Source organism: Neopelma chrysocephalum, unplaced genomic scaffold (genome assembly GCF_003984885.1).
Source record: "Neopelma chrysocephalum unplaced genomic scaffold, ASM398488v2 Primary Assembly neopelma1_117, whole genome shotgun sequence".
In the NCBI taxonomy this organism is placed as follows: Eukaryota; Metazoa; Chordata; class Aves; order Passeriformes; family Pipridae; genus Neopelma; species Neopelma chrysocephalum.
The window spans coordinates 1,485,150-1,503,900 of NW_020897779.1; the positions used below are offsets into that span (position 1 = coordinate 1,485,150).

General features: G+C 45.5%; 1 protein-coding gene across 1 annotated transcript; it reads right to left on the reverse strand.

Moving 5' to 3' along the window:
- Window positions 1-9,949: 9,949 nt before the first annotated feature.
- On the reverse strand, window positions 9,950-16,161 carry CST7 (cystatin F). The gene is made up of 4 exons (XM_027697068.1): window positions 15,670-16,161; window positions 11,050-11,222; window positions 10,677-10,793; window positions 9,950-10,215 (listed from the first exon to the last, which is right to left on the reverse strand). The coding sequence occupies exons 1-4, from the start codon at window positions 15,743-15,745 to the stop codon at window positions 10,123-10,125; spliced, it is 459 nt and encodes a 152-aa protein (XP_027552869.1). The 5' UTR covers window positions 15,746-16,161; the 3' UTR covers window positions 9,950-10,122.
- Between the last annotated feature and the right edge of the window lie 2,590 nt (window positions 16,162-18,751).

Genomic DNA, 18,751 nt, shown 5'->3' on the forward strand with positions numbered 1-18,751 from the left:
CACCTCAGACAGTAAGTCTTCAGAGGCTCAACTTAAATGCCTCTATGCAAATACACACAGCATGGGGAATAAGCAAGAGTTAAAGATGTGCACATGCCTGCCTGTGGTCTCATTGGCATCACAGAAATGCGGTGGCATGGCTTCTATGACTGGAGTGTTGAAAGGATACAGGATCTTGAGGAAGGACAGGCGGGGGCACTCTGTGTCAGTGACCAGCAGGAATGCATGGAGCTCTGCCTGCAGATGAATGAGGAGCTGACCGAGGGGTTAAGGGTCAGGATTAAAGAGAGAGCAGGGACAGGTGACGTTAAAGTGGGGGTCTGCTACAGGCCACCCAGCCAGGAAGACTGAGTGGATGAAACTGCCTATAGACAGGAGGGGCCACACGTTCACAGTTCCTGGTCCTCACGGGGGATTTCAATAACCCTGACATCTGTTGGAGGGACAACGCAGCAGGGCAAAAGCAGTCCAGGAGGTTCCTGGAATGCATTGACAGTAACTTCCTTCTCCAAGTGATAGAGGAGCCAAGGAGAAGTGCTATGCTGGACCTTTTGCTCACCAACAAGGAGGGCTGATGGGGAATGTGAAGCTCAAAGGGAGCCTTGGCTGCAGGGACCATGAAGTGTTGGAGTTCAAGATCCTTAGGGCAGTGAGGAGGGCCATAGCACATTGCTGCTTCCCTGGACTTCAGGAAGGCAGACTTTGGCCCCTTCAGGGATCTGGTTGGTAGAGTACAATGGGATAAAGCCCTGGAGGGAAGAAGGGCCCAAGAAAACTGGTTGATATTCAAGGGTCACCTCCTCCAGGCTCAGGAGTGATGCATCCCAACAGAGAGGAAGCTGGGCAAAAATGGCAGGAGGCCTGTGTGAATGAACAAGGAGCTCCTGGACAAACTCAAACACGAAGTGGAAGCCTACAGAGGGTGGAAGCAGGGGCAAGAAGCCTTGGAGGAATACAGAGATTGTGTAACTGGGATCAGGTTAGGAAAGCCAGAGAAAGCCTGAGAGAATTAAACCTGGCCAACAACATGAAGGGCAACAAGAAAAACTTCCATATGTATGCTGATGATAAAAGGAAGACTAGGAATAATGTGAGCCCTCACCAGAAGGAAAGGGACGACCTGTTTACTGGGACATGGCAAAGGCTGAGATACTCAACAACTTTTTTGCTTCTGTCTTCACCATCAAGTGCTCCAGCCACACTACCTGCGTTGCAGAAGGCAAAGGCAGGGACTGGGAGAATGAACCAGTCCACTGTAGGAGAAGATCAGGTTCAAGACCATCTAAGGAACATGAAGGTGCACAGGACCTGTTGAAATGCATCCATGGGTTCTGAGGGAGCTGCTGGATGAAGTGGCTAAGTCACTATCATATTTGAGAAGCTGTGGCAGTCTGGTTAAGTTCCCATCATCTAGAAAAGGGAGAAAATAACCCCCATTTAAAACAAAGGGAAAAAATGAAGAGCTAGGGCACTACAGACCAGTCAGTCTCACCTCTGCCTGGCAGGATCATGGAGCACAGAGAGACTGGAACATGTTGCCCAGAGAAGTTGTCTTGAACCCTGGAAGGGGTTCAAGGCCAGGCTGGATGGGGCTTTGAGCAACCTGTTCTAATGGAAGATGTCCCTGATGTCCCCCTAAGGTCCCTTCCAACAGCATGCATACTATGATTTTAAATAAGAGGTTTTTGCATCTTGGAGAACTAAAGGGTTCAGCAGCTGTGTGATTTAGTGCATTGATTTGTACTTTGGAACTGAAGCTTTTGCTGCTCTCTCCTTTTCTGCCACTGGGTGACAGTCAAACATGAACTTACATTATTGCTCAATTTCCTCATTTTTGAAAAGGAAGTAATTGAGACTTGCTATATATATAATGCAAAGCACCATACACGGGGAAGATGATAAAAATGTCATCCACTTTTACTGGCCTTTTATGCATCTCTCTATTAATGGAGGGCTATGCAAATGAAAAGTATTCTTTCTTGTCAGTGCTTCTGTCACCTTGTTCTGTGTTAATTTCAGGCTGCAGCAGTCCTGTGGCAAGTAGAAATGTTTATGGCTGGTGGTTGCTGGATCAGGCTGACTTCTTCCTGTACAGGCCAGGAGCTGCAAACCCTATTGCTTGATGTGGTGGTTACTCAGTTTGGGAGGGTGTTCAGTAAGATGCAAAAGAAGCTTAATAGATGAGTTTCTGCAGGCTCTGACCTTTGGTGCAGCTGAACCCTATCTTAATAGTTTGTGGACAGAGATGGAGTGATACTGTGGTAACTTTGAAAGGCTGGAGAGGTGTGACTGCTACGGGCAGACTTACTGCTCTGGGAACTCTGAAAAAGGGCTGAGAATGGGACGTGCTTGTAATGTCTCTTTTTGGGAAAGCCCAGCCCAAGGCAGGCTGTTTCAGCATCAGCTGATTAACACTGTTCTGCCAGCCCTTGGAACGATTTGTCCTCTTCTGGAGGGATGTGAAAGTTGAACTTGATGGGATCTTAAATTGGGGTTCAAAAAGCAAATCTGCTGTGGTGATTCTTTTATGCTGATGCTTTGGTACCCGAGGGGCAAGCACGGCTTTGCCTCTTGAGACATAGTTATCTCTAGTGATTCGTTTGCCAAAGTATCCATCTGGAGATTTTCTGAGAAACTTTTCCTGACTTTTGCAGTGAAGTAGACCTCCACTGTTTTGACATGCCAAATGTGATGGCTTTTGTGTGACTAATTCCCTTTTAAGACAGTTTCCCCAAAGTTATGAAGTGGGAAAGCAAATAAGTTGTAGTGCTGTTGATGCTCAAGAGGGTAAGACATATGAAAACTTGTCTCTTGGGAGTTTTTTAGTTCGGATTCTTTTTCTATTCCTCTAACCCCTCGCTCCTTCCTGGCCATTGTTGGAGATAACTTGGTACGCTGTGGTCTTGTCTTTTTTAGTTCTCTTTGAGCTTTGGAACAAGTACAGCAGACTTAGAGATCATCAAATAACTTGCTTTTCTTGTGGAAGGGGAAAAGAGAATGCCAAATATGAGTGATATTTAACAGAGTGTGACTTGGTCTGGTGTGACTTTTGAGTGCTCTAGTCCAAGCTGTAGCCATGTGTCTCAGGGGCAGGTGCAAGAAGACTAGAAATGTTTATGGCAGAACTGAAGCCCAGAAGCAACTTCCCCTAACCTGAACATAGCTAATGCCCTTATTCACTGGGGCTACTACCTTCTGAGCTCTTCTTTTAATCTTGTGATAGCAGGGAGGGTTGTTCTGCCAGGTGCCCCAGTCAGGAGAGAAGGCTGGGCACCATGAACATATTGGAGCTGTCTACACAAGAGTCTTCCAAGGGGGATCAATTTGCCTGTAAAATCCGGCAAGTCAGTGGTGAAAGTTAGTGCTTGGCATGGAAGAAGCTGAGCTAATGCCTTGGGTACTTGGGTTCTTTGTTGTCCCTGATGTCTCATGGGAGCTCAGTCACTACTTTTCCATTGTGGCTGATCGTGCAGGTTTGTTGCTGGCCAGACCTCTTCAGCTGTGAAAAGTGGGCCTCTAACCACAGCTACATTTGAAATAACTGCAGGCAGACACCCCTTTGCACTGAGAGCGGGATGTGAATTCTGGGAGTAGGGGTCAGAGGCAAGCAAGAATTTGTGCCCATGAAAGTCTTTGTAGTTTCTGATATCTTGCCCTAGCTGTCTTTCATCCACCTCAGGCAATAGAAATTTTTCATTGTTCTTGTCTGTGCTTCATTGGAAAGCAGCTGAATAACTTGTCAGTCTAAATGAGTTTGTCCAAAGGTTAAGCGTTTGGACAAAATGCGGTTTTCAGTTAAATTTCTCAGAATGAATAAAGCCTGATTGTTGAGCCTGTACAAATAGAGGGAGTTGATTGGGTAAAGTACAGTCAGTCAGCCGTACCCTTAAAAAAACATAAAGACTGCTGAAGTCTGTAAAACCCTAAATATAAACTGTGGTAGGTGGCACAATTCTAAGCAACAAACTTTCCACAGTGACAGGCTGCTTAACCAGGCCATTGGCATTCATTTGTTGTAAGAACCTTAACACTTAGTTTTATCTGAAGCTTTGTCCACATAAATAAACTGTGTTTGGCCCTGCAAGTCAGAGATCAACCTGAAGTGGAGTGGGGTGGTGGTATGTGAAACACCAAGGTCTAGGAGAAAGCCAGCATGCTTGATGCTTTCTGGTGAGAGAGATGCCTGGCCCAAGATGGCTGATGCTTCCATGGCCACTAAAATGGAAAGGAGGCCAGTTACTGTTGTGGTGACTACAACGTTGGTGGGGGACCAGAGTGGAACTGCAGAACCAAGTAGAGGTATCGTTGTGTGGTTTAAGGATATTATGACAAGTATCTGAATGCAGGGTCTGCATACCTCCAGTCCAAGGAGACCTGAAGTCTGCCGAGGCTGAAAGGAGGTGCCTTTCCTGAGAGCAGATGGTGTTGGCTCCCATTCCTGCTGCTGTGCTGGATCCTGATAATGCAGAAATGGGGTGATCTATTCTAAAACCCAGATGAAACAGGTTGACTGACACACAGGTCTCTCATTATTCAGCATAAGGGGTTCTTAAGGACAGTATTTTTCTAGAAACTCGGGGTTTTCTAATCCTTGACAGTTCCTCAAATGCAATTCTCCCAGAGTAAAAGAGCAACACTAAAATGCCTGTGGAATAAACAAACTGACGTAATCTCCTCTTGATGCTTCCATGGAGACTAGTTTTACAGGCTCGTTCCACTTCCACAGAGGCATGAGTCAGTGGCATGTTGGTTTCAGATGCACATGTACATACCTGCCTTGTGCAAGGAGAAAGCTGGAACAAGTCAGGCTTGGAAAAAAACAGCCAGTCTTCTTGATGATATCAGTGCAGGAACATGACACCTTTGCAGCTCTGAGACTGTTCTCTAGTGAACACATGGCCTTACTGGAAGCAGCGAGAGGTATCCAAAGATCTTGTCAGGGCGAGATTGGTTTTTGGTGGCAGAAGCAAGGGGCTGTAGTTCCCTAAAAACAAAACCCTGTCTGCATAACTCCCAGAGGAACCTGAGGCTGCTTCCTGTGTCTTACCCAAGGTTCTCTTGGGACATACTATGGCATATGAAAGAATATTGCTCTGTCTCCTGAAGGGCTTGGAGAAATTTTTGCTTTAGTGTAAAGCCTTGCAGTGAAACAATGTAAGGCAAGGAACTGAGCTGGAGTACTCCACAGCTGTGCTTTCTAAAGATGTGTTTTGTTTTGCCTTGTTGGTCGAACAGATGTTCCTGCAGGGCACAAGTATCAAGATGATTTTGCTGAAGCTATTTAAAATGTTACTCCACAGCTAACTGCTCTGTCTCTTTTCTGTAGCAAACTTCTCCTTTAGTAGAGCTGCTGGAAGATAACTCATGTATGCCTCTGACATTTTTATGCAAAAGTTGGTTTCTCAGTGTAAACAGCTGATGAAAGTGATTGCAAAGCCTTGGCATAAATCTGATTCCTTTAAATCTGTGTCTGCTTTGTGTCAGTGACCTTTGCAGGTGAGATAATGACCTCTAGGTCTGTCTGTTCAGTGATCACAACAGACATCTGATGATGCTGACACTTGGGCCTTCTTATCTAGCTGCAAAAAGCACATAAGGCAGCTAATTTTTGCTAATTTGTTTGAGGTAGGGACTGAAAAATTTCTCAGTAAGTGGTTGTAGTTAGCTATATACAAGACTTTTTCCTCGTAGCCAGCAACAGTCATGTCTCCTTATCTAGCTGCTGCCAGTTGAACCTTGTCTTGGTTCTGTGCACTGCATGTGTGACTCCCCTAGCTGTAAGTGGGTTCTGAAAGTCAGTGAGGCTGTGAAATTGGGTGCACCTGGTATAGGCAGGACTTCCAAGTCCTCGATGTAGAGCTACTGATGTGAAGGGAATGCAAAGTGGAAGTCTGTCAGTAAGCAGACCGGTGGCAGGCAGTTTGTTTCCTGTGCAATTTCAAAAATGGGAGTATGAGAGGAAGCATTTGCATAGCAAAGCTTTTGAGCAAATGCAGATCTCCTTTTGAGGATCACTGGGCACTGTGAAACTCTGGTGAAACCTAGGCTAGCTTGGTTTGAGTAGCACTGTGTTCATGGAGGTCTCCTCAGTGTGCAACCAATCCTTCCATGTGGCAGACTGTTTGGGATCTCCTCTTCACATGCAGCTAAGTTTCCTCATAAGTAGATGAGCCAGGAAACTCTGTCATGCATTGAGCCCATTGCTTCCAGCATACTGGAGAGAGATCCGAGGCTGAAGTAAGCAACTCCTTCAGCTTGTTTGTACCAATCCTGCATGAACCCATACTTCAGAAGCACTAGCTTTGGTTGTTCACAAGCTCTTAATGTCACTGCTGAGATGTTCTTTTTTTCTCCAACATCCAGGGCTAGCAAGAACAAGTTTTCCTTTTCACCTTATGCCCTAAATATTTACTAGAAATATTTAATCGCCATTGTAACCTGGAATAGACGTCAGAGCCTTGGAAAGCTCTGCAAGGATGTGAACTCCTTGGAGTGAATTGGTGAAGAGTTAACCTTGGTGTAAATTCTAGCAAAGATGCAGAGGGCAGAGACATTGGCTTTTTGATTGCTGCATGTCATTGGGATTAAATGGTATTTAGCTCCAGTTCTTCAGGTCAGTGCTAGCAGTGTCCTCCTCTTTAATTTCCCAAATCCTTCCTCAGCGAAGTGCTCTGGAGTGGTACAAAGAGCTTAGTTGACTTTAGCTCTGCTCATTTCTTTGGTGCTCATGAAAGTTCTATTATCTACCTGGGGAGATGAGGTTACAGGGAACACTTTGATGCAGCTTTAAACATAAGGCTGACCTGTCTTTCTCAGAAGGTGCTTGTCTGTTTGGATAGAGAGGTCCAAACTGTCTTGCTGCATTTTCCTGGACAGAGCAACAAGATCATGTTGGGTTTATCAGCCTGCATGATGCTAAGTTATTAGAGAACATTATTAAGGTATTAGAGAGTGTCCAAAGGAGGGCAGTGAAGATGGTAAAGGGCCTTGAGAGGTCTGTATGAGGAGTGGCTGAGGTCACTCTGTCTGTTCAGCCTGGAGGAGACTGAGGGGAGACCTCATTGCAGTTACAACTTCTTCCTGAGAGGAAGAGGATGGTCAGACAGTGATCTCTTCTCTGTGGTGACCAGTGACAGGATCCAAGGGAATGGCCTGAAGTTGTGTCACGGGAGGTTTAGTTAGATATTAGACAAAGGTTCTTCACCCAGAGGGTGGTTGGGTGCTGGAATAGGCTCCCCAGGGAAGTGGTCACAGCACCAAGCCTGACAGAGTTCAAGAAGAATTTTGACAATACTCTCAGGCACATGGTGTGACTCTTGGGCATGGTCCTGTGCAGGGCCAGGATTTGGACTCAGTGATCCTTGTAGGTCCCTTCCAACTTGGCATATTCTGTGATTCTGTAAAGTTCAGTTGGCTTTAACTTTTGTTGCTCTGACAAATAGAGAATTGGCTTGGTGAGGAGACTGCGACAAAACTCCTTGTGTCAGGGACTTGAAGAGTCACACACGGGACACTGTTCTGTGGTGTGCTTACTGCCTGCATGTGTCTCTGCACAGACCTGAGCCAACAGTGTGCTGCCTTTTCACCTCCACTGTGGCACGTGAAAAGTGTATGACATCTGTTACTGTCCTGCTAGCTGAAGGAAGAAACATGGATCTGTTCAGACCATTCTGGGCTAGACTGTGTAGGGCCAACAGCCTGGTTGGAAGCCCTTGGCATTGTGTGAAACACCCAGCTGAAGGGAGAAAGGGATTGAGACCATTCCTAACTGTTATGGTGAATATTCATACCATTACGTCATCTGAAGGGGGCATGCCACGTTCGAGGAGGGGGGGCCAGAAACTGTCCCTGCCTTGCTGGGACAGCAGCAAAGCAGGGAGCCACTGACTCGCTGTGTTGTGCTGGAATCGAAGCAGCCCAAGGGTTGCCCCTGCTCCAGCTGCCACACTGCCACAGTCTCACCAGCGCTGCCAGAGTGCCACATGGAACTGCTGCTGTTCACTTGCCATGTGGAATCGCTGCCTGTGCTGGAGCCCCTGCCGCCACTACACAGCCCAGTCAAGCCAAGTGGGCCAAGGCACTGCATCGGGGGTAACGTGGCAGAGAACAAGGAGACTCTGAACTGGTACCACCACTGCAGTTTTAGTTTAGTTAACTAAATCAGGTGGAGTGGCCAATTTGGTGGTGTGGCTCCTGTGAGCAGCGCAGTTCTCCTGGTCTTTTTACTTTTGCCCCTGTTCTTCCATGGTTTTCTTTTGTTTGGTTGGGTGGACAGGGGTGGTTGGCAGGGAGGACCCTCCACCATTCTCTTTCCCCTTTGTTCCCGGGGGACCGCGTGATGCGGTAAACTCCTTTTTTGTGGGCAAGCCATTTCCCTTGTATCTTTGTGGTGCTGCTATCTTTCCTTGTTAGTAAACTGTTATTTTTTCACTTAAAACCTCCTTGCATTTTTTGTCTCTCTATATTAGGGAGGGGGGGCTAATAAAAAGGGGAGGGAATTCATTTTACTGGAGTTCTCCTCCCAATATTTGTCTTTAAACCAAGACACTAACCCCTTTGAGATTCGAAGAGCACTCTTGGCTTCTTGCCTTAACTTAACTGTGGCCACAAACTTAGCTGTGGCTTGACTTTCCTGCTTCCTGAACAACTCAAGCCACTATAGTTGGCTTTCTTTCTCCTTGTCTTTGGCACCAGGCTGTCAGTGGTGGCTTGTGGGTTGGGTGAATGTAGCACCAAATTACATCCTTTCATGACCCTTAGGGAGCTTTCTTTTGAGCACTGCTTTTTTTTCTCAGACAAGAGACTGCTGTTCCCAAAGATGATGCAACACAGCTGCCTCTCCAGCACTGGATGCTGAGTTTGACCTGCTGGTGGGCCACCTGCTCATCACAAATGATGTTTCTGAAGCAGGACTTGAGACTTGCCCAGCTTGCAAAAGTTTGCTTTGGGATTACTTGGAGCAGAGACCTCAGCTATGCTGTTAATAGATCCATCTTAAGATCCCCAGGCCTTGGCCCAGAGCTCTTCACTGGCCTGTCTTGAATGAATGGTTGTTATAAAGGCTGAAATTGTTACTGCTAATAGGAGTTGCAATATTGCTGTAGAAAGGCAACAACTCTCAGAAGAGAAGGAGTGTTTGTGGGAAAAAAACATGCTCTTTGTGGCTTAGGTCAGGGCCCTTTACATTTAGAAGTGCTGGTCTGTGTATGACTGAACATGGGGTCAGACTTTATTGCTGTTTTAAGGGACCAGCTACCCTTGCTAATAAGGACCTTAGTCCAGTGTAAGCAATAATTGGCCCATGGATGAAGAGTGAAGACTGAAGGAATGGTAGATGCCCACGTAGAGAAAACCATCATTCTGCTGAACCCGAATATAATCTGTGGTCTGCCAGAGATTAAATATCATGTATTAACCTACATGAAACTATGTTGTTTAACCTCAGCAGAATTATGCTTTGGGAATATGATTAAGTTTATTCATCTTGGCGTTTGCAGTGATGCCCTTTCATAGTGTAGATTAGCTTTTTATTAAAGTAGAAGCAGTAGTTAGACTGTGTCGTTTCTGGGCTGTCTGTGTTTCAAGACATCCTTATCCGTGCTTCTGTCTCGAAAAAAGAACTTCTGTCTACCTCTTGCATTCCTGATAGATATGTCTAACCTTTTCCCTAGCACTGGAAACTCTTAAAACTTGTGCATGTGTGTATCCCCAGGCAAACTATCCCACTGTTGTAAAGCTTTCCTCGATGTAGTCACACGTGCTGTGGTTTAGACTTGCTTCCATCATGGCTTTGTGAAGGTTATCACAGAATAAAGCAAGTGTAACGAGTTCCTGGGTGTGCTTGAAAATGCAGCCAGAGCGTGGATGGGTCGTTACTGAATCAATGACAACATGTGTTCATGGGCACTTTAGTTTTGGAAAAAGAGATACACAACTGGATAGCGATACATTCAGTCAAGGTGGGTCTTTGTCACTTTTGAGTATCTTTCTCAAGGAAAAACAACCATGTACTTTGAAGAGAAAAGCTCTGTGGTGGTTCTGTACATTCTCCACTTTAGTATTGATGTCAACAGTCCAGGTAAGGAAAAACACATGGTGGTAAATCCCCTGTAAGTCAGGCTCTCATGGGGAAAGCTGTTGGTGACAGTGGACAACAGGGACATGTACTTTCTGTAACCAAGGTGTTATCCAGACCTCAAAATAGCATCTCAGCGTCTGCAAATAAAAGGAGAATTGGTGAGAAAGTTCAGGTGTCTGCGGGTTGGTCTCAGCATTGCGGGCCATGATGGGGCAGGAGAGAAGAGCATCTTTTTGTCTGCCCACTTTATCCCAGGAAAAGTACTGTTTGCTAAGTAATCATGTCTAGCAGGAAAGCCTGTGTAAGGATTTCCCCCACCTAGAAAACCTCTAGCACCTATTGTATTTCTGCACACGTTCACCCAGGGATATGGGTTAGGTGAATGTGTCCAGTTCAACTCCTTGCAGACAAGAGCTGGCCCTGGATGCTTGAGAGATGATAATCCTACCTCACCCTGGCTGGTTCTGCAGAGAAGAGGCTTGTACATCTGTGGGGACTTGGCAGAGCTGGTCTGAAGCTGATTATACAGCTAGAGATGGCCAAGAATCACCTCCATTACTCCAACAGTTACTGAATACCCCAAAGGAATTGGACACACCTGTTGCAGGTTTTTTTTCCTCTGGAAGTGACAGCTGTCCAGGCTGGAGTGCTCCCTCTTCTCACACACAGTGCGTTTGATTTCCACATGGAGCATGTATTTCAGCCCTCTGACAATCTAGAGAAAGTAGTTTCCTCCTTTAAAGTAAGGGCAGGGGAAAGAGATGCCAAAATTTTGGCTAGGAATCAAGTGCTACATCTGAAAATTGTGTGTCACCTACACAGAGCCCTCCTGTGTAGCAGGGTGATAGAGGGACAGCTTTAGGCATTCACAGCAGTTCTGAGGAGGATCAGGGCTGCCATGTCTTGGGTGTGCCGTAGGAGGGTCAATTAGAAAATGGGTTGAAGGACTACCAGAAGTCTGCTCTTCTTACCTGTACCATGGCTTTGTTTATTCGTGAATCCTTAAACAGAAAGAGGTCATTGGAACTGTTGTTGTATCTGTAAACCCCAAAGCGAGCTGCCTTGTGAACACCAGGGCTGTTGATGTTCGCCGGGATAGGGGAGCCAGGTTTCATGGTTGAATGAGGTGGTGGTACATGTATATCTGAAACAACACAAAACATGACTGTAAAATACATCAGCTACCTGAAAGGGTGGGACCCTTAGCCCTCTTAACCTTCTTACCTGTCCAATGCATTTGTGCTTGAGAAGGACTCTGCTCACATCCATTAAAAATAATTTCTGCTGCTAGAAGTGATAGCAGAGCTCAAACTGAAGCTATAGTATCACTAATATTATTTAAAAGGTCTCTGGTACAACTCCCAGTTTATAGAAGGACCGACTTTGAATCTACTTATAAAGATAGATCAGGTTGTTCTGAGTACAATATAGTTTTGATAACAAATCAAACACTGGCTAGAGAGCCCTGCTGCCCTTAGTTTGCATATCTTATCTTGCAGATATAAGTTCTTTCTCACCCACACCACCCTTAAGCCTTTGATGGCATCTTGAGGTTTTTATGTTAGAATCATTTAGATAGTGATCAAGGTGAGGGGAAGATGCCCTCATTGTATGTACTGACAAAAGACAAGATGTCCCTATTCTCCAGCTGGGCAGGGAGGGGCCTGGGGCAGAACTTGGACTAGCTCCTCACTGTAAAATGGACTGCTTTGAGAATTGAAGTGCTGTTGCCCTGAACCAAATGTGAGGGACCATCTTCTGTCAATGTCAAGATCCCACATGGAATACTTCAGCAAGCTCTGGGGCCTCCAGCATAAGAAGGACATAGACATGTCGGAGCAAGTCCAGAAGAGGGCCATGAAGATGATTAGAGGATGGAGCACCTTTCCTATGAGGAAAAGCTGAGAGAATTGGGATTGTTCAGCCTGGAGAAGAGAAGGTTCTTAGGTGACCTTATTGCAGTCTTTCAGTACCTGAAGGGAGCCTACAAGAGACATGGAGAAGGACTTCTGACCACAGCATGTAGTGACAGGAGAAGGGGTAATGGCTTTAAACTGGCAGAGGGCAGGTTTAGATTAGATATTAGGAAGAAGTTCTTCACTGAAAGGGTGATAAGACATTGGAACATGTTGCCCAGAGAAGTTGTGGATGCCCCATCCCTGGAAGTGTTCAAGGCTAGGCTGGATGGGACTTTGAGCAACTTGGTCTAGTGGAAGGTGTTCCTGCCCATGACAGGGTGTTTGGAATAGATTATCTTTAAAGTCCTTTCCAACCCAAACCATTCTATGATTATCAAGGTCATGAAGTGGAGAAACAAGTTGTGTAAGAATTGGAAGTTGGGGGGTGTGAAGGTTAACCCTTTGCCTTTCACATTAGAGCACTTCATAGAATCATTTACTATATATTTTTACTTGGTTGTGTAGCTATTTCCCCATGCCCTGCTTATTTTTCAATAATTGAAAAGAAGCTGGAAGCTTACAGTTGATATCATTATTTCATCCCCTTTTACATTTGGCTTCCTCTCCATTTTCCATTTTCCCACTTCTGAAATCAAAGAAGAGTAAAAAATCCTCAGCCTGCACAAGGTGCCGTGCAGGCGCTGCTAATGCTAAGACCTGCCAGTGCAGGAGGTGATGCTCAAGTTCATGCTGTGTTTGTGCAGGCAGTGAGCCTGTGCATACTTGTACACACAAATGTGCACACAGAACTTGTACTGAATCTGTTGTGAAAGTCAAGCTTTTTATCACCTCTAGTGATTTTTCACAAATAGATTACTCACCCACAGCCAGTTACACAGAGCACAGACTCTAAGCCAATTTGCACTGAGAAACCTAAGTAGAAGACAGGGTCAACTTGGTGATATATTTAAAAAATAGATTATTTAAAAAAACCCCAAACCAAACCAGCATTACATGTCATCATAGAAATTTGCAAAAATTTATCTTACAGGTTGCTTATAAATGTCCTAGTTACACTATCACATCCTCCTCCACAAGTGTTAATTGCTGCACCTACTTGCAACACTGTTCAAGGATTTACATCTTGACCTGAAAAGACTCAGTTCAACATCCCTCCTCAACCCAAGGATGTCCAAATTCATATCTCTTCCTGGCTGATACCACAGCGACCTTAATGACCTCCATGTTTTCTTGCAGATGGGAGCTGAGAGACCATGTGTTTGAAAGGAGCAGACATTCTCCATGTGGCTTTGTGTTTGGTGTGGAGGTGATGAACTTTCCTGTCCCATGTCTCTGATCTATGTTGGGACTGGGTGTGCAGCCATTGCTGGGCAATCTGGTGGTGTTTTTTCACTTAATAGTCCAGAATCCACCTGTGGGTCCCAAGATTATTCTCTATGGGATGGTATTTTCCCACTGTAGCAAGGATGGGATTCAAAAGTCACAGAAGCTCATGACCATGGAGCCTTGGACTGAAGGTATTTCTTAGGCAAGCACATCTTACCCAGTTGTCAAAGGGGGTTAAGGCACTAGGATCCACAGGTGATTCAAGAGGGTCGTGCAGGACCTGCCTGAAGTCAGAAAGGAAGTTTGAGGTAGAGCCAGGCTTTGGTTTGCCCATAAGGCCAGCTGTCCTTTCCCTCAGGAATGCCATGCTTTTTCCTGTGCCATCAATACCAACCCAACAGCTTATAGGAACCAGTTTTATCCTGAGCTCACCTAGCAACTGAAATAGTCTGCCAAGCTAAGAGCAGGTCACTGCCCTGGGTTCTTCTTGCTGCTCACCAGGACCTTGCTTGAATCTATGCTTTCACACCTGTTGGAAGGTCAGGTGTGGCAGTGATGGGGGTGTTGACATCAGATACTCTTCTTTGTAGAAGAAACCACAGGCTTTTTCAGTCTTAACACAAGGTTCTTTTGTGGCTTTTGAGAGCCCTCAACACCTCTTGAGTCATGGTGATGTCTTTTACAGGCATGGGGTGCGAGGGTGAGTGAGACTGGCTGAAATCACACTTTATAGGAAGAAAACCATCACATGTGTTGCTCAAACCAAGAGTCAGAGTCCAAAGTGACCTTGTTCCTGACTCCAGTGCCTGGTAGATTGATCAGTGTCACATGTGGCTACATGTCTGAAATGCATCACCTGGAGATCTTTAGCCTCCTATTTTCCTTTGATGACCCAGATTCCTTAAGGTTAGGATTTGGTTTTCTTTATGTGCTTTGCTTCTCATTCAAGATGGTCACTGCATGGCACACACACTGGACTGAAATCACTTTTACTGTTTGAAATAGTTTGCAGTACTATATTTCCAAAACTCAGAAACTCTCTGGTGTGAGGCACCTGTACTCTCTGCAAGCTTTTCTGACTGTTTCTTCCCTAGTTTGGCCCTTGAGTGCCATTGCCCTAAAAAGTTGAATTTGTGTAAGGTGATGGCCCAGCTCCAGGCACAAGGCAGAATGGCTCAGAGAGTCAGATAGCAGTGCAGGGCTCTAGGCATACCAGCATTGCTGAAACATTTGTAATCCAGTCCTGGGCAGGAGCAGAGACACTGCATGACCTGCCCAGGCACCTACAATACTTGGAGGCCCAGAGGATGTGATCTCGTGACTTGGGCAGAAAACTCTTGTGGGTCTACCAGGAGATGCTTAGGGCCAGAGCATACATATTTCAGACCCCATCCTTGCTTCTGGATTTGTAGAGAGAGAGAAAGAGAGAGAAGCCAGCCTTCCTCCTGCTCCTCCCCTTGGATGATAGTAGGGTTAGATTCTTTTCTTGCTCAAACTTAACAGGCAACCCCTGTTATAAAGCAAGTGAGGACTGCTCTTGCAGAGATGAGCTGAATGTTGTATTGTGCTTTCTTCCTTAAGTAATACTTTTGAGACCTCGTTTCTGCAGTATGAGAGTGCAATCCTGTAGATGCTCCCTCCTTGCCCGCAGTGAAACAAATAGGCAGATTGAAACAGGTTGATTTTTTTTTCCATAAGGTGCTTTCAAAACCTCTTCCTCGTTACTAGAAGCAAGGCTAGGCCTTATCTTTACACTTAAGATGCAGCAGAGTTCCTGCATGCCTCTGCAACACCTAAGGGAAACCACAGCAGAAACAAAAATCTACTGGCTAACCAAACACCATCCCCGAGTGCGTCAGTATTTTCTGTATATGGGAAGCAAAGTGAAACTGAAGTAGAACTAAAACCTTTGGAGAAAAACACTCCTGCCTGCAGCTCCCATTCTAAAGATTTAAGGGCAGCTGCAATTAAGAGTTTCCTTGCTCAGCAAAGAAAGAAATGATACAGAGTAATGCTTCATTAAAGTCAGCTAATCGGCACTCAAGTGCCCATCTGTACTTAGCAATCAAGTTGTTACCCCCAGTCTCTAGATTTAGTATTTAAGGTCATGCAGAGTTAAAACCACAAGTTGACTTTAAAATCCCTAAATGATATCCATGGAGATAGCATGCTTAACTACAAGGAAAGTCTTTTAAGCAGTTGGATTTTCAGTTGCAGTCTGAACCCTGCAGTGCTGAGCCAGCATGGGCAGCAGTTGGAGAAGGGCTGTTATTGACCAGTGCATTAGGCAGCAGCACTCACAGAACCTAAAACACAAGGAAGAAAGCAATTATTTTCCACTCTTACCACCTGAAGTCCTGTTGAAGCTCCAGAGTGTTAAGCAGCAAAGTACAATACAACTGGAGATGAAGTTCACTGCCATCTCCACCACTTCATAGGAGCCTGCCAGACAGGGGAGTGACTGCCCTACTTCCTGCTGGAGAAGATATGCCTCTGTGAGTGCTCTTATTGGCTGTGGGGGAAAGAAAAAAAAATCACCCTAAAACCTCCTGAGTCATCACAACTCTGACGTAGACTTTGCCTCCTGCTGATGACCACATACATCGAAGCCCAGCCACAAAGCTCTGGCTTGGTGATAGCAGCACCAGCCTTGCATTAGACAGGGACTTTTGCTTTGTGATCCTCAGGGGTTTTGCAGAAGCATAGGCAGATATGTGTGACCTAATACTGGGAAATGGTGTGGGGGTGAGGAGTGTGAGTCATGTGCTTTGAGGGGGAAACTTAATCCCTAAGAAATGGGCAATGAGCCCTGTGGATGTAGGTCTTGGCTTGTATATGTGCATCTGCATGTGGAGAAGCCTGACAGAGATTATGAGTCCAATGTCTTACTTCTCCTGATGTGGAGATGTGGGGTTTGGGTGAAAGACACACAAAAGTTTTAGAGCTATCTACCCAAGGAGAATGAGTGGAGCAAAGCTGGCAGGAAGATGATTTTGGTTTTGATGGTAGAGGAGAACATTGTACCCTACATTTACAGAAGATGTTATGACAATAGGAAAGGGCTGTGTTAGGTTCAGAGATGAGGAGGTTTTCTCTAGGTGCTCTCCAGAAACCAAGGGAAACATGAGGAGAGGGGTATTTGTCTCTCTGGCTTGCAGAGCTTTTCAGTTCTAGGGTTGGATTCCCCAGTGTCAGTACTTGGTTTCCAGAGAGGTGCTCTCTAGGCAGTGTTGGCCCATGCTGAGAAGCTTGAAAAACTGGGGAAAGGGCTTAGTTGCCAGATTTGTGGTCCACCTGAAATAACCAGGTGACAGATTCAGGAGACCAGGAGATGAACTATTGTCTTACTGAAGGGCTTAGAGGGATGGACCTCAGTCTGTGTGTGTGCATTTGCTTCAGGTGCTACTTAAAAGCAGCAGAAGCAAAGTCCAATCTTGTTTGCTTGAGATCTCTTATTTAATTCTCTAGGACTTCTCTAGGATTATTTGAGAATACCGTAATGCTGTGAATAATGTTTCTATTTCTCCTATCACAGGTGAACAGGAAGGTGATGGTTGCCTTTCACTTGCCCCTACAATGAATCCTGCTCTTTTTTGACCAAAGTCTGCCTCAAGTAAAGTCCTAATGCAGGGCAATGTGCATGGTGTATAAGAGGCTCTAGGAAAATAATCTTAGAGTTTCCTTGTAGGAAGGGATTAGTAAACACTCTATTGAAATGTCCCACTAGGAAAGAAAGGGGAAAGCATGGTGTGTCATATTTATCATCAGCCCTTCTTGCACAGTCTGCTGAATCAGACTCCAAACCCTGTGGAAAACATTAAGACAGAATGAGAAGGACAATATTGAGGGGGTTTTGCCTCCTCCTCCTCCTCCCTTTCTTTTTTTTTTTTGAGCTGACATAGTAGCCTGTCCCATGACTGCAACACAGGCAGAGACTCAATCAGGTATTTTCAGGCCTCCCTTTCTCCTGAAGAACTGTGCTCTACAGTTTCTACTTCACTGAGAGACTCTGGAAGAGTGTCTTCTTAAGCCTATTGTCTGGTCCTCTAACATGCAAGAAAGACGTGGTTGGGACCCTTGTCACCAGATCCCTACCATGTGATGCACCAGAAAGGGGTTCAGGTCCTGCAGGACCTCCATTGCATCTCCTTTTGCTTCAGGGTGTGCTCATAGTGGCCTTTTGATTTGAATTGAAAGGGGCCTACTGTAGGCAATTTGGGGGGATCTTTCTGGAGTGCAGATTCCTTCCTCACTTTAAACAAGCGCCTGGGGCACCACCAGCAGCCCTTTGACAGCGTTTGGTGTGAGTGGGGATGGTGACTAGCAGAGACAATGCGTGCGCTAGCGTGCACGGAGCTGTGGTGCTGTGCAGCTGTGGAGTCGCAAGGCCACCTTAATTCAGTGATGGCACTAGAGGGCACCAGGCGGTAATTCCCGGTGCTGGAGCCCAGCCTCCCTCTTCGGAGGACACATTTTTCCCGCCTTCTTCCCTCTCCCCTTCTTTCCATAAAATCGATGATTTATAGTTCCTCCACATCAAGTTTTGTATTTTTCTATTGCCCCTTTTATGATTTTGTTGAGGAAATTTCTCCAGTTCTTTTCTCCTAGGAAGTAACAGAGTGCTCACTAATGAGTAGTAGTAGTAATAGTGCTGGGTACTATTATGTAAAAAGCACAAAGAACATAACATCAAAAATCCCACCAAAAAACTCCCTTCCCCCAATAATAGACAAACAACAGCAAACTCCTCTATATGCATATACTTTTTTTTCCTTGGGAATTTTTGTGCTGTGGAAAAATCTGTGACTGGAGACTGGGACTGTTGTCCCTTTGTGATGTCTCATTCCAAACAGGTGTCATTTCCTCTGTGCCCCAAATCCATCTGCAGGAGGAATGGAGGAGCATGATGTCTTGTCTGACATCGAACCCCGAAAATGAGTCAGATAGTCTTATCATTAAAGGTCCTTCAGGGTCACTGATAGGAATTTCATCCACTTTCCCTGGAACGCATGTGCAGTTCACTTCCTGCACTCCAGAACGGGCCATGTGGGGCACTCTGCAGAGTAGTTTCCACTCACTAAATTTCCCGTTATGTGGCTGTTTCCTGTATGAGCAGACATCCTGAACAGGGAGAGGATGAGAGTAAGTGGGCAAGGAAAGACTCACTGATTATCCCAGGGTAAAGAGAGCATTTGCTTTAATCAAATAGCTAGTTCTGAGCTAGTCTAAATCAAACTTGTGATCTTTCTGCATTGAGCTGGATTATATAGGCCTTAAAAGTCTTGCACACACATGAGAACCCTTGTGTTTGTTTTTTTGTGTGAGTAGGAGATGTTTGTGGCAAGTTTATACCAAGCCTGCTCTCTTTCCTGCAAGGGAATTTGCAGGGTCATTACCTTCTTTCTCTCACTGTTGGTGTGAGTTACTA